Raw genomic sequence first — 16,588 nt, forward strand, 5'->3', positions numbered from 1 at the left:
TTGAGGATTACAGTAATGCCTGTAGAATAATCATGCACTGAAATAATATTGCCTGTCTAGAAAGAAATGTTTTCTGTACACTATGCTGTAAGCAAATGCACAAAGATGAAGATGAAGGTTTAGAAAGTCTTTAATCCAACACACAGAGTAACATTGATGAGACCGGACAAAGAAAACTCAGATGGAACTGAACTAATGTAAATGTGATAACTAGACACATCTGAATATAATCAACTGAATAACCATGAAAACCAATTAACTAGGACAGGAACGATGAAAACACAGTCCAAACTGCACAGTTTGGGGGAAAAAAATGTAAATGCCTTTTTTCTTTTGATAATAATTACGATTAGTATTATTTTTCTTCCCAAAGAAAAAATGACTATAAAATACTACTACTACTACTACTACTACTAATAATAATAGCTATCATTATTATTAAATAAGAAATTACAATTTTGTAATTTATGCATTCTTAAACATGAGACCATCAAGCTTTTTTGTCATAAAACCGCAGAGAGATTTTAAAGCATCTGTATCTTGCTTTCCGAAATTCAAGTTATAAGCAACCCAAAACCACATCATATCCAGAAATGAGTTCAATGCTGCTCTGATATACTGAAAACTCTGGATTGTGAGCTGCTCACGTGTAAAAATTGTGAAACCCTATACTCTGATATTGGCCTGACAAGCAGCTTCATTTTTCAAATGAATGCTAATGTATGTTCAAATAGATGTATCTTGAGACTTTTATTCAGTGTTTTAATTTGCATTCATATTGAAAGTACCTGAACTACAGACATTTTTAGCTACATTTCATGTAAACATGCTCACAGGGAGTCTATTTTAAAGTGCTATGGAATGGCACTCTGGAAAAGCACGGTGTATCCCATCACTTAGATCTTTAGTTGGAATCGCAGTAACACCAGGCTAGGGTCAAGCAGGTGAAGAAGCAGTCAGCCGTGCTCCAGGATAAGTGAATCCGTCACCAGTATCATCCACTTGATCCCTCCAGCAGTTCCCATGGCGATGGGCACCTGACACTAACAGGTGAATCTCCATACAATATGTGTGTGAGATTCCCTAGGTAAAAACAATTCTTATGTAATCATGTCTGTTGAATTTACTAGACAACAGTTAAATTGTCATGCGGGGAACCATCCTTTATTGGAACATTGCTGTCTATGAAACAGCAATGTATTTTGACCCCCACAGCAACTGAACCAAAAGTGAGAGTGCATGTCTCTTAGTGATCCGTGGTTAATGCTACTGTTTGCATGCACACACATACACACACACACACACACACACACACACACAGTGTAATGTAGGCCGCTGGTGTGAATTCTTGCAGTGGTCTCGTTGTAATCACTGCTGTAGTGATTGACTGACTGAGAGAGCTTGGCATCTCTGCTTCCTCTAAGCTTCCCCTGTCTGTAGACTCAAGATAAAAGCTTTTGTGCATGTTTATTTTCATTTGTTTATTTTAGTTTTTAAAAGTTACTATGTTATTTAGTTGATTCCTTTCTATCACCTTTTCTTTTTTACTTTTCCCCTTTGTTGAACTTGCTACTGCTCATTCAGCTCATTCTGTGCAATATTTTTTCTTAGACATAGAGTTAGTGAAAGAAGGATCTATTTACATCTGTGTATTTTCAGAGCACCTCAACCTTAACCACCGAGGTATGATATTTTGTGTCACCTGCCTAGCTGTATTGTTTAGCCCTTTTAGATATAATAAAAGCACACAGGGGAAAAAACATACACAATAAAGCAACACATGACCAAAAAAAAAACTAACCAACACATAAAATTGCTTTAAAAATAGCACAAAAATGGGGCTGGTCAATAATTTTTCCAGTACCTCTGAAAAATGGTATAATTTACCAGTTAGTTAGATGTCATTTAGATAAATCATCATTCACCGCATTTCAGTGTTGATTTCTGTACAGTTGTTTGTGATTTCAAGGTTTGAAGCTTCAAACAAACCAATGAAAATGGCTGTAAGAATACCTATGTATTATTAGATAGATAGATAGATAGATAGATAGATAGATAGATAGATAGATAGATAGATAGATAGATAGATATCATTTTGGACACTTTTGACTAAAATTATTCTTATGATCTTAAAAACCTTTTAACCTTAAAATGTATATGTTTAAATGTAGTTTGTAAAAAAAAAAAAAAAATCCTAGAATAAAAATAAATGACAACAATACAATGTAATTAAAAAAAAGAGTGATTAAAAATATATATAAGTGTCTAGGAAACATGAAGGAAATTTAATATGTATCTGTAAAAACATCTCCATATAAAAGGGGTTTCACTCTAATCATCAATAATGTGAGTTATCTTAGCGTAAGCTCCTATATCCTACTGATGGTATGATTTTTATGAGTCATTTATCTGCCTTCACTATAGGATTCATTGAGGGGATGAAGCTGCAGTATGGATTAGGTCAGATCAACCCACCCATATTTTAATCTTACTACCATCAGCTTCAGATTACAACAGCCAAAGATATTTCAACACAAGCTCCATTTGCGGTGTGTTTGTCATCATTGCGAGCTGTGTATTTTTTTTTTACGTTTTTATGCATTTGGCAGACGCTTTTATCCAAAGCGACTTACAGTGCCGTCAGGCTATACATTTATTTTCCAAAGTTTCGCTTATTTATGTACTTCTGTAATGTGCTACCATGCTTCTATTTATAGCACTGTAAATGCATTATTCACACAGGTCAGGCAAGAGAGGGATTTTAATGTCAGATAACCGCTGTTGAAGATAACATCAACAGTACCAACATGCAAATCTTGCAGCCCAAGGCTTTGACATACTGCTGGTGCTGTTGTTGCGGGTGGTCATTAGCTTTTTAATAAACAGAAAGTACTTTTAATGAAAGGAGAAAGAATGAAGGGCAAATATTACATCACTGACAGGTCAATATATGGACCTGTAAAGGAGGAAGTACCATTGGTAAATTGGGAAGGGTTTTGTTTGACGTACCCTGTCAAGGCCAATGTGGCAAGTTGAACATTCCTGCACTCTCACCCCTAAACGCAGCCTCTATTGTCCGGACTGACCTACTCCACCCAAAACACAGGGTCAAAAGTTGAACTGCTGATGAAACGCTTCTATCCATCAGACTCGTGACCACTAGACATGGCCAGTGAGATCACAAAAATAATGATTAATCAACATAACTCTGACCTTTGTCAACAAACGAGAGCCGTGTTTTATGCAGGGTCAGAGGTGATTGGACTATTTTGCTCGTAAAAAAAGTTCACAAGTTAATTCTGTCTAGAACATGGTTTGCTCCTGTAAAAATAGCTGTAGTACTATAAATAGGAAAAAAGCAGTGTTTTAATATGTACTGCATCAGTATATTATATATATATATATATATATATATATATATATATATATTATATATATATATATATATATATATATGCAGGCCAAAGGTTTGGAGTAATTGATGTATGTATGCCATGGTTTATGTATAATTGATATATATGTATATATATATATATATATGTGTGTATATATTATGTTTTTGAAAGAAGTCTCTTACTCTCACTAAAAATACAGAAAAAAATAATATTGTAAAATATAATTACAATTTAAACTGTCTTCTATTTGAATATATTTTAAAATGTAAGTTATTTCTGTGATGTATTTATATATGTAATTTGTATATACTGTATGTAAATGTGTGTGTCACTGAAGGGTTTTTCTTTTTCTGTTGCTTAGTATTAGTTTTTATCGTTAACGCCACCTGATACTTCCTTGATCGTTCATCTCTGCTATAGTGTGTGTGTTTTACCTTTTGATTTGAATGCTGTCACACCACTGAAACTACATCTGCCAGCCGTGCTGGATTTATTCGCAAACAGTGAAAATAAATAGCCTGCTGCTTTATCTGGAACCATTATCGTTGCAATGCATTCTAATCTTTATAGCTGTTCTGTCTTTCTCTTTTTCTCTTAGTCTGTTTTTTGACCAGTACAGAGGGAGTCTGGTTGATGCACTAAGAAGATTACTGCGACCTGATGTAAGTGACTGTGTGTGTGCGTGCTTGCGTGCATGTCTCAGTAATTAGTTGGCATACAGTGATTGAGCGAGTAATGGAATGGCAGGATTAATATCATGTAATACTTTAATACTTATTATGTGCAACTTAGATTGGGTCATCTCATCTATTTTATGTACTGCACTAATCATAAGACCCACAAGTCCTCTTTCATGCCCTCTTGATATAAGACCCTGAACAGCAAATGAAGAACACTTCAAAGATAACACCGGATTTGTATTTATCTTTATGGTTTCTCATGAATTGTCTTTGATATTTGATGTTTTTATGTTAAGGGCTGTGTGTGTGTGTGTGTGTGTGTGTGTGTGTGTGTGTGTGTGTGTGTGTGTGTGTGTGTGTGTGATTGTGTTTGATATTGGAGGGGAGAGTGTGTGTATATGAGGGATGATCAAAAATGAATTATATTTGGGTGTTTTTCAACTAATCCTGATCCGCTAAATTCTTGTTTATTTAATTTGGTTACTATATACTGTATATATTGGACATATATAAGAAATTGGATATACATGCATCACAAGAAAATTCTGCCACTTCCAACACAACTCGAATTACCCAACATTATGTGACGAAAATGATGGTTGTGGTAATAAAAATTAAATAATTATTACATTTATATAAAATAGATTAGAAAAGTAGCATTTGTCAGCAAGGTGGCAGCAATAAATTGAAAGCATAGTAAAAGTTTTAATGTGACCTCCGTATAACAAAAAGAAAAAAAGTTGAAACCTGTTAGTAATTATAACTTTTTATTAAAAAACTAATTCTCCTAGTCAGGTAATAATGCTGCGTCAAAGCAATCACTCATTCAGTAAATGAAAATGTCTTGTTTTCATTGCTGAGTCGAGAAGGGTTAAAACAGATTTATTGTTGTGATTTTCCCCATAGCACTGCTGACCAAATGTTTGAGCCAATTTATTAAAACCAATAAATTTTCCTCCTAATGACTCTAATTTGTTATTCTAAAATGCCAGCAGACCATCCTGCCAGCATACACAGCTGATTAACACATCTGTAGATATGCTGTTTGTGTATGTGTGTGCTTTCGGTGTACATCCTGTGTGCAGCTTATGAAAAATTGAAAACATCTGTTGTATTGAGATGATCCTATTCTCATATTAGTAGTTGTTTGTACCATTTGTGTTGTTTCCCATTTAATTAAAGCAGTAACATGAACAAAATATGAAATAATATTTAAAACTGAAGGATTTCAAAGAAACTTTGAACCTTTGGGTAATCCTCTTAGCTTGCCTGGTTGGTCTGGCTTGTTGATCTATAAAGAGAAGGGATGCGCTTCCAGCCATTGATTGGATTAGGTCAGCTTTAATCTTTTTGTTTATTATCTAATATAATACCTGGGAGAAATTGAGAAGTGGGTACATTGACCTAATAAGACCAAAGAAGTCCACTTTAAAATACTACATCAAATCCTGTTAACTCAGCTGTATATGTTGATATTCCTAGTACCGCTATTTGGTGGCAGAGGAAACCTTAATACATTCTTGTGAGCTTGTTGAGATTTTGGCTTGACTTGTATTCCCATTTAAACAAACCCCATATTTTTGCACAATCTTTTAACTTGAAAGATGGTTATTACCTGACTCTGCCAACAAATCTGAGTATATATTCAATTTTTTTTTTATTTTGAGCAAATTTTTCAATCCATAAGCAAAAAATTATGGGCCAATTCCACTTTTTTTTCACATTTCCTGATTGAGGTTGACTCACTGCTCACATCCTTTTGTTTTGATTAACAATAAAAAAATGTGTCAGGTTTTTGGATTTATATGAAAAATGTATTTCTATTGACTCTGATTTAGCTTAGATAGCTTTCCTTCAATTATTATTATATTTTCCCTTGATTGTAAGCTACATACCCCTTATTGTGTTTTATTTCCTCTTCTTCTCTATTGTTTTATTTGTTATGTTCTCCTAGATTGTATATTTTTCCCCAATTTCTTGAATAAAAAAAATAAAATAAAATAAATATAATACCTGGGAGAAATCAAATAGAATGTAATGATGCAAACCGCTACATACAGCAAGTGGGCTTTTGAGATGCAGTGGAGATGAGCTGGGCCGGATGGAGAAAAGAGCTCAACCCCCACACTAAAAGCTTTCCAGAACAGTCTTCAACAATTTTTCATTTTAGGGATTAAAATCCGCTAGCAAAATACCTGGGAGAAATCAAATAGAATATAATTTTTATTTTTAGGGATTTTTTTGTTTTTTTGCAGTTTGGTTTTGTATTCAAACAGGTGTCCCAACTATCGTACTACCCTGCCTTTCATTGTTTTATCAAGCAGACAGGAGTCACAATGTTTGGAATTTTTAGGGGAATCAGTCTTATTTACTGTTGTATATGCACATTCAAACAGGATAACAGTATTTTAATTATAGGTATTTAATAAGTATACGTTTTTAGTTTAGTTATTTTATTTGTTTAAGTTTTTATTTATGTTTGTAATTTGTCTCTTTAGGGCACGGCGCTAGTATTTGCCCCTACAAGAGGAGACACACTTGCAGAATTCTGCAGACTGGCAGAAAGCGCAGGCCTGAGAGTGTGTCGCTATGACAACTACGACTCACACTTGTGGGACCTTCACCTGAAGGTGTGTACAGTATTTGTGTGTGGCTTTTATTGTGTACGTGAGTGTGTGTAAATGTTTTAAAGTGTCAGAAAGTTGAGAATCAAAGTTTTAAGTTTGACTGCATTTGTCACCACCTTTGTCCGTGCACTAAATTTGTATTTTGAATGTTTCACTGAAGTACAGTATGCTATATCAGCAGGAACAGGAACAGGGAGTCTGGTAAGCTTCAGCTCTAAATGGACTCTTAGAACTCAAAAGCTGTCTTTCTGAGAAACTCTAAATGAATTGGACAGGGTGCAGTTCCTTTCCCCTGCATGAAAGCACAAATACAGTACCCAGGTCAAAGTGACAGTGCAGTCCAGCTGGTTAACTGGCACCGATAGCACAGCCACGGCTGCCATTTTTGGTTACCAAAGAAGCTGTGAGGACCCATTATGCCCCACAGTGGTGGCCCTGCCTATGCCTGAGGAAAATGGGCCTGTCAGCGGGACTCTAGAGCTGAGTGATTGGAACTTTATTTCTGAAGTGATGGACATGGCTGGGCAGAAAAACGCTGAGGGTCATTGTGGCTACAGAGGAAAGTGTGTTTGAATTTAGAGCCATCAGTTGAGAGCAGAAAGAGAGAGGGAGAGAGAAAGAGAAATGCAGAATTCTGTTGTACTGCATGTAGAAGCCCTAAAGCGGGAAAAGAAGAGTGTTTTTTTTTTTTTCTTAATTTCCCTTAAATAAGCATGACCAGACCTAAAAAAAAAGTTTTAAGCACTTAAACAAAATCCACAAAAATCCGTTGAATTTTTCTGTACTGATATTTTGCAGGTGTTTTACCTGCAGTTTGAATCTACTCATTGCATTGTGTTGTGTTTTAAGATGAAAGGAAATGTTTGTAAAAAGATAATGTCCTGGTAGAAAATTTATTTATTTATTTTTTGTTGTTGTTTTCCTCTCCACGTATACCTTTGCTGCATAAATCATTAGAATAAATTCCTGTTCAATTCCTGAAATTGAATTGAATTTTCATTAAAGGAGCTAACAGGAGCAAACATATTTGAATTTAAGGAAACAATATTAATAAGGACTAAAATTCACGAAAATTCAATATACATTTATATGCAATAAATGTAATTTTTTACTTAAACTAGAAGGTTTGTCGAGATAAACTTTGAATTATGGCTTGAAAAGTCTGGCCTGAAAGTTTTAAAGTCTTGAAGACTGTTTTATGAGCCTATTAGATTGAAAATTGAATTAAAACAAACACTGCAGATTGTATTGTCATATCAGGACCATTGCAGTGTGCAAAGAAGATCCAAAGAAGAAAGTGTCCAGGTTTGGAATGTCATGAGGGTGAGGAATTAATGACAGAATTTCCATTTTTGGGTGAACTAGCCCTTTAAATCTAGTTTCTGTATTTACAATTAAAATTTTAATTCAACGTCCAGTGGGGTGTTGTCTATTCAAATCTAGTTCACACTCATGAATTGAAGGATATCCCATTCTTTAAATTCAGAATTTTGCACAACTCTGATAAACTACTCAAGAGTTTAGAAGCTAGAATAAACTGCACAACTTTTTTTTTTTTTTGTACTTTATCAACTTTTTCAAAGGCATGCTTCAACAAAAAACCTTTATACATATAGTAAATTGTACATTTTACCCCCATTCCCTTCCACCTCAGTAAATTAAAACATAAATTAAAATAAATTAATAATTAAATATAAATAAATAAATAATAATAATAATAATTATAATAATGTTAATACTCTACAAAATGGATGATAGGATATACTCTTAACATTACATTACATAACTCTTAAAATTACAATCATAATCTCTGATAAATTTGTAGTCTGTACATAATCTTATGAAAAAACAAATATAACACAGGTAAATATGCTTTAAGTCTTTTAGTTATATTAGTTAGAGGGGAGAGTCTTCATCTTTTCAAAATATGAAATTATGGGTTTCCAAATTATATAGAAGTTTAAAACAGATCCTTTTTTTTAGATATGTTCTCTAATTTTAAAAAAAATTCTGATTTTATGTAAATTCAATTTATGGCTGTAAATATGTTTATTGTCAAAAATGTTGTTTAGTATAAAGATGTTTTTTAAGTAAAAGAAAATTTGAAAGTAAACCAGTAAATTCAACAACGTGCTTTGTTATTTAAACATACTGACAACCACCATAATGCAGGAGGCAAAAGAGAAAGTCACATGAAGAATCAAAGCTCATCACAAGCTTCGCCACAAACAGAAGGTGCACAGAGTCATTCATGCAAACACAAAACACCATCATGGTAACACACATGAAACTTAAATAATGCAATTAGTATTTTAACATCAACAATGTTGATTAAATTGACAATGAAATTGGTCTGTAGGAACTACAGTCAAGTGGTTATGAGATAAGTGTAATAAATGCTTCTGTAAGGGATTTTGGTAATTTTGCATTTTCTAAAGAGTTTTCAAACATTTTCAATAGAAGAGGAGCTATTTTAGAAACAAAAGCTTTATAAAACTCCATGGGAAAGCCATCAGGGCCAGGGGTTTTGCCATTTAGCATTGCATTAATGGAGTCTATAACCTTTTGCAGACCAGTTGGCTGTTCTAAGCTTTCTTTTTGGTCTGGATTAATTGTTGAAATGTTTAAATCATTCAAAAACATAGACGTATATTTTGGAAATTCAGAAGAATATAAATTGTAATCATATTATTTAAAAGTGTCATTAATTTCTTTGGGATCCACTTAGTAGTTGTGACATGTTTAGAATTTGTGGAATTAACCTGGAAGCTGGTTGACATTTAATAATCACACATTTTAGACTGGAGCGCAGCGTTCGGGCTCGAACGGTCTAAACTCGGATTAATGATGCAGTTTAAATCCCCACCAAAGATTAAACAATGTGTGTTCAAGTCCAGGAAGTGTGAGATGATTTTATGAATGAAATTTACGTCGTCCCAGCTAGGGGCACAAAAACATACCAGGGCAACAGGGGTTTGGAACAAATAACCATTCATCATCCCTTGGGATCAGAGACACATTTAAACTCATTAAACTGGATTTTCTTATTGATTATAATTGCTGTTCCTCTCCAGATATTTAAAATCGTGTTAGGTGAGCAAGCTGTGATTTTATTTGTAGCCAGCCAGAAATCCTCTCTGCCTGTGAACCATGTTGCATGTTTGCAGAGAGGCCACATGGCTGAAACTGTGGGCAGTGAATGTATTCAGTGTTGGAACTGAGTAAAATGTGTGAAATCATTCACAGCACCTTTAAGTATTGTCCAGATAAGTCAAAACTGTGCCACGCTTGCCCATTTGTGCGCACGCACGCACACACTCACACACACACACACAAAAAAAAAACACATTTATATACATTCACACTTTTCTTGGTTTTGCCATTATGCTTTTGATTTTTTTGGGGTTACTTTTTGAGCCCGACCACCTACTGTGTTTTCTGTGCGGATAATGACATGAGCAGCGAGGGGCCAAGATAGCTGAGTCAAGAGTCCCACTGTGTGTGCGTCTTTATTCTCGTTTGTCGTCGGTTCATGCAGCTGTGTGTGTGATACGAGGGGCGAGCTGAAGTGCCATCATCATATCTCCAAGTGATTAATTCCTCTTTCTTATCTTCTGATGAACACCCAGCCCCCTGTAAGTGTGCACTGGGTGCGAACGTAAGGAACGAAGAGCACAAAGAAACGTATGGCAGACAATAGATCACATGCCCCACCTCCAAATCACAGTCTTCTATTATAGCAGCATCTACGGGCCCCTCTCGGACTTACACGTACGGGAGTCTGTCTCTCCTGACCTCCAGCCAGCCTCTGATGTCTTGGAGATTGAAGTGTTTCCTTTAAGACCCTAAATCTCTTCCCTCCCGCATGTGCAGGCGGCCCGGTGCAGGCTGGCTGCGGATGGGGCTCTCAGCGGTGTGGGGACGTGGCGAGGGGGCTGTGTGTTATCCTCTTATCCCCACTGTTCTGGAATAGAGCACCAGCAGCTGGAGGACTGCAAGCCGCCTGATAATGCAGCTATTTTCTACTCGGCCATCTTAATCTTGTTACTCAAATGGTTGTGAAGAGAGTCATGAATTTTAATTCAGACATCCCCTGTTCACACCCACAAATATACATACACATATTAACTTAATCTCTCTACATCCTCCCAACTTCCAGCTGTCTGTCTGGCCGTATCTGCTCTCGGCGCGTTTAACACCCGAATCTATCCATTTCTGGGGCCTGTAGCGCGAGCATCCGGTTGTCCGTTTCGTCCCGTGCTTTCTAAAGAATGCCTCTTGCTCTCCTCGTCGCAGAAAGCAGGCTGAGGGGGAATGAGGAGAGGGAGGGAATAGCACCAATAAAATAAATGACTTGCATCTTGGCAGCCGTGTGATTAAAAAGTAGGAGCCGATTTATCCAGCCACCCATGAAGCTGATTAGCAGGCTGTGATCAGGAGGAACAGCTTTGCTTGTTAAACTTTTCACCTTTGTAAGCTCGATGCCTTTTTTCCCCTTCCTCTCTCTCTCTTTCTAAGCTTCTTTGCTATATCATTCGCTAACACTTTTATTGCTCTCTCTTTCGTACTCTCTCTTTCCTTCTGGCCTCTCTCAATCACTCACTCCCACTGTTCCTCAAACTTAACTGCCATATGCACACTCTCTAGCTGTGTTTCAATTCACAAGCTCCCAACACAATGTTCACGTTATGCGAAAGATGTCATCTAACATCATCTATATATAATACAGTTGATCAGACCTGAAATAATCACTGTTTTATATTTAAATATATAAGTTATTGTAGTTCATCATTACCAAATGTAAAAATAAATGTGATTTGGTAATTTTAATATATATATATATATATATATATATATATATATATATATATATATATATAAACACATTCACATGTTCATATTTTTAGTAGCCGTTTAAAGTTTGGAAACATTACTATTTTAATGTTTTTGAAAGAAGTTTCTTCTGCTCATCAAGCCTGCATTTATTTGATCAAAAATACAGAAAAAACAATAATATTGTGATATATATATATATATATATATATTATATATATATATATATATATATCTTCTCTAAAATATTTTGTGATATTTGATCATAATAATGGCATTATAACAGTCACATTTCTTTACATCTGCAAACAATTGTGTAGAAACCTGAGGTCAATTAAGCACAGTATAACTCCTTTTCACACTTAATGTAAATGACCTGCAATGTCTGGTAAATTGTAAATTTCTCTCAATGACTGGTAAATTTTTATATCAGTGTGTATATACAAGTAATATATCAGTGTGCACTTGTTCCTTGTGCTTGTGCTCTTCAGACTAAACACATGTGCTTCCTGTGGTTTAAGGCACTACAGTCTCACTTGTCTGTGTTGGTGTGAATGTTGGTGTGAATGGCTGGCTGCCCAGATTACCGGGAGGTCACGGGTTCAAACATTGGCTGCTGTGTTGAGGGGTGTAGAATGAGATAACACACATCAAGGGCAAGAGAGTGGCGTTTTATCTGTTTTTTTTTTTTTCTTTTTTTTATCCCAAGCCACAGAGATGATGAGGTGAATGTTAGAGTAAGACAGAACCAGCATGTCTATCCATTTGGGAGTTGCTTAATGGTGTTCATACAGATTTAATGTTTGTTGGTAATGGTTTATTCTCTCTGTTTGTAGCCAATGGAGGATGCTTAGATTCATCAGTGATACTGTTCATAACTTTCCTTTCAAAGTTCTGCCTGGAAAGCACTTTCAGTTTCACATGTGAATTATACAACTTTAGCTTGATGGATGAATGTGATGGTCCTGTTGGAATGGTGTTTGCATAAAATATCCCACAATTAAAATCCAGTAAAAATGTGGTGACCAGTACATTTAAGTCACTCTGAATGTCTACACGCATGTCAGCTGTGTTTGCTTTTTGGAGGGTCTTGTTTTTATAAATGAACTGCACGTTTCTCTTTCTAAGTGCTGGTGGAGTGTGTGGGATCTTGGAGGATCTGATTGGTTGGGACAGGGCTGAGCTCCAGGGCAGAAGAGACTGCCACAACTCTAGAGCTCAGACAGTGGCAGAAAAGCAGACCCAGAGGGCATATTGTACCACAAGGCTGTGTGACATTCCCTCTGCAGACACCTCTACTCTAAGCGGGCCATTATTAAGCAGTTAGTGGGATTCTTGCCGCTTGTCCTTGTTTGTTAGAATGAGTTCTTGCACTGCACATCTGAATAGTAAAGGGCATATCACAGGATTTTTTTTTTTTTTTTTTTTTTAAGTGAGATGCTGCAGAAATAGAATGATCTTTCTCTAATTTGTCAGAACAGTTGTGCAAACATTGGGGCTAAAGTGTTAAACCCTATCAATTCAAATCTTAATCATTATTTTTATTTTTTTCAAGTTTTAATTATTTTTTTTTATGAATTTTTTTGTTTTTTTTTTTTATTTTTTTTTTTATTTTTTTTTTTATTTTTTGGGTAATTAATTTATTAAATATGATTAATTCATAAATATAAAGTTTTGGGTAGTATTGTTATTGTAAATAAAACTAAAATGATTAAAATTTGTTTTTGGTAATTGAAATAAAATAAATATAATTATGTGAAAACAAATCTAATTTATTTCAATTAGTAAGGTGATATTTTAATGTTTTAAGTAAAAAAAAAAGAAAAGAAAAGTAAACTGACAAAAGTAAATTAAGTAAATTATAATAAAAATGACAAAACACATAAAATTACTAAAACTTAAAATGAAAACTGGAAATAGAAATATGAACTGTAATAGTATATGAATAATGCTAAAATAAATCTGTTATGTGGTTGCACCACATGATATTTACTTGAACTAATCTTGCGGTGTCATAAAAATGTCAAATTATCTGATTATTTTTAGAGACTTTTTTTTACACTGTCATTATGGTCTCCTCTTTATATCATCACTTCCTATTTTTTTCTGCATTTTGGTGAAACCACATGACTTTGATTTAGACCAATATTAGAAAGCAGTGTAATTTTGTAAAAAAAAAAAAAAAAAAATATGAATATGTAATTATGCTTTTGTTTTGTTTTGTTTTATTTTATTATTTTGGTGTTTTTTTTTTATATTATGGTATCAGAGCTGTCCTGATTTCATATTTAAAAAATGCCTCTAAAATAACTCTGACATACCTCATAAAAATATTTAAATGAATTTCAATTCATAAATTAAAAACACGTTTGTCATAGAAGAGATGTATTCAAATCATTATATGTTTAAAGTGCTTTTTTAATGTTTTTGTTTAATTTAATTTATAAATTGGTGTCATTGCATTGGCTTGACTATAGTCCTATTAAATCAGATGTTTATTTGCATGCTCTGAAACAATGCATGACTCAGTTATTGATTCAGTAGTTTTTCCATCTTTTTTACCTGCTTCTGAACAGCTGAATCTTGTTTTTCAGATGCAGAGAGAGGGAAAGGAGGTGTACGATGAGAACATCCACTATCCTCTTCTCCTCACTCTGACTCACGGATCCAGTCCAGCCCTGATCTGAGCTGGACAAAGCCATCTCATGCCAGGATGCCTTTCTATACCACCCACCCCGGCTTTGCCACTGTGTCCTCACTTCCTGTGTGTGTGTGTGTGTGTCAGGCCTAAGCAGCCTCTCATCACACTCCTCAACTCAGATAACTTTTTTAACTATGGTGTGTGTGTGTGTGCAGTGAAAAGAGACTATGTAGGTGAGTTGCCATGTGTGCGTGTACTTGACCTGTTTACTGTGCAACAACAGTGTGAAACGCATTAAATGGGAATGGAGAACACATCCCTCCCTCTCATCCTACAAACACTGCGGATGTGACTCTCAGATATGAACTTATTCCATTCCTATGAGTATGCGTGATATCAGAGGTGATGATTCAGGGCAGAACGTTATGAATTTATGAATTCAACTCTGGAGGCTGATACAGCTAATCAGGTTCACAGGACTATCTTCGCCTCTTTACAAAGACGTAAATGAGGTCGTATGGTCGTCTTGATCATGAGATCTTGTTATCATAATGACACCAGCTCTCACTTAGCTACTGATTCTGTATCTACATTCAAAAGCTCATTCTGACACCAAAGGTTATGAGGGGATGAGATGGATGCTGCTGCGCTGAATGTTATTTGCTTCACTGTGAAATGCGCTCACCTGGCAATTTTTATCGAAGAACTGACAAGATATGACAGATTAGGCCAGACTAAGACTGAATTGATATCTTGACAGCGTCACACTACCACTGGTAAGACCTGCAGCACTGTTCTCCTGTATGTTTAGAATGCACACACTGTGCATGCTGGACCAATGGCCTCATAAAGAGATGAAAATGGTGTCATTATTTATCATGTCTTTTGAAACCCATTTTCTTTTAACGTTAGAATGTAAAGAGGGTTATTTGTAGCAGAATGTCCAAGTTGGTACTTTCTTTACAATAAAAGTCAATGGTGATCATAACTGCCAAGCAACATTTTCAGAGAATAACAACTTAAGTTTCATTCTTTTTTGCACACATGGGCTTCAGAGAACTTCAGAGGAAAGCTGTGTGGAAAGGGTGGTTTTATTTATTTATTTTTATTTTTTTTGGGGGGGGGGGGGACTTAGCCTCTGGTCATCATCCACTTTCATTGTATGGAAAAGGGCAGCACTGACACTCTGCTAAAATTCTCTTTTCATGTTCCATGGAAACATGAGGATGAGTTGCTTTTCAAGATTTTCAAGTTTAAATTCAATTAATAGATACAATTCATATGAGTTCTGTATAGAGGCCCCTTTCCGCCATGAAATTAAAAAAAAAAAAAATTATAAAAATAGCAACTTTTTTTTTTCCATCTCACAATTCTGACTTTTTTCCTCTGAACACTGAATTAACATCCTGGAGTTGTTGTTTTTTTTGTACTGCAGAATAGAAAATAAAAAAGATAACTATGACTTTTTATCTCATGATTCTGACTCAATTCTGACAGGTTTATACCTCACAATTGAGACTTTTCTTCTCAGAATTGCGAGATACAAACTTAGAATGGAAAGATATAAACTTTAACTCGAAATAAAGTCTGAATTATTATCCGAAAAAATCACAATTACCTCTTTTTTTTATCCCAAGGTGAAAACAAGCTTCAGTAGTTCTGTTTTTGTAAATTTAAGGGGTATACAGAAGTTAGTTTTTGGTGTGCACTCAGAAGAATATTATATTATGCCCAAATATTAAACTCTCAAGTTATTTTATGCATTTTAACAAATAAATCTTTTTTTTTTTTTTTTGCTTTTCTAAACTTTTTCCCCACACTGTTGTTTTCTCCTAGAGGTGAGCTGCTGACGCCTCATTCAGAGCTCTTTGGTTTGTTGTGAATTGTTCAGGGCTGTGTGCTTCTGCACTGTGATTACATTTGTACAAAACACAGATGAGTCCAAAGTGATTGTTTCTCACTGACACTGCAGGTGCTTGCAATGACTGTGATTAAATGGTTGTTTTGAATCCTTCTGTGTCCTGCAAATTTTTTGTCACATAATGTGTAATTGATTTGTGGTGTGATGGCTCATTGTTATAGTGATTAATGCCAAAATTGTTTAATTTTTTTTATGCATCAGTTGCATCCAATAATGCATCTTTTTTTTTTTTTTTTTTTTTTTTTTAGTAATTGGGTCAAATATTGGGACCAAAAATCCAATTTTATTTTTCACGTTTAAACCTGAGAAGAAAGTTTTAGTATTTCATATGTTTTTAACCAACACTTTTAAGTTATGACATAAAATCAAACAGAAATAATTAAGATCCTGCACTAATATAGATCAACAAGCAAATGCTAATCAAATAAGCAGAACAATGCTATTCAAACCAAATTCTGAGATATTGTCAAGTAAATTTTTTCAATTCAATT

The 16,588-nt window shown here is 34.8% G+C and overlaps 1 protein-coding gene across 2 annotated transcripts in view; it reads left to right on the plus strand.

The window, feature by feature from the left end:
- camkmt (calmodulin-lysine N-methyltransferase) overlaps positions 1–16,185 on the plus strand; it is a 91,121-nt gene extending 74,936 nt beyond the window's left edge. For both annotated transcript variants that reach the window (XM_042768812.1, XM_042768813.1), the window contains 3 exons: positions 3,994–4,057; positions 6,574–6,705; positions 14,130–16,185. In XM_042768812.1, the coding sequence (XP_042624746.1) occupies positions 3,994–4,057; positions 6,574–6,705; positions 14,130–14,222 (289 nt within the window). In that variant the 3' untranslated portion in view covers positions 14,223–16,185. The remainder of the gene's footprint in view (positions 1–3,993; positions 4,058–6,573; positions 6,706–14,129) is intronic.
- The last annotated feature ends 403 nt before the right edge of the window (positions 16,186–16,588 follow it).

Source organism: Cyprinus carpio, chromosome A13, assembly GCF_018340385.1.
Source record: "Cyprinus carpio isolate SPL01 chromosome A13, ASM1834038v1, whole genome shotgun sequence".
NCBI lineage: Eukaryota > Metazoa > Chordata > Actinopteri > Cypriniformes > Cyprinidae > Cyprinus > Cyprinus carpio.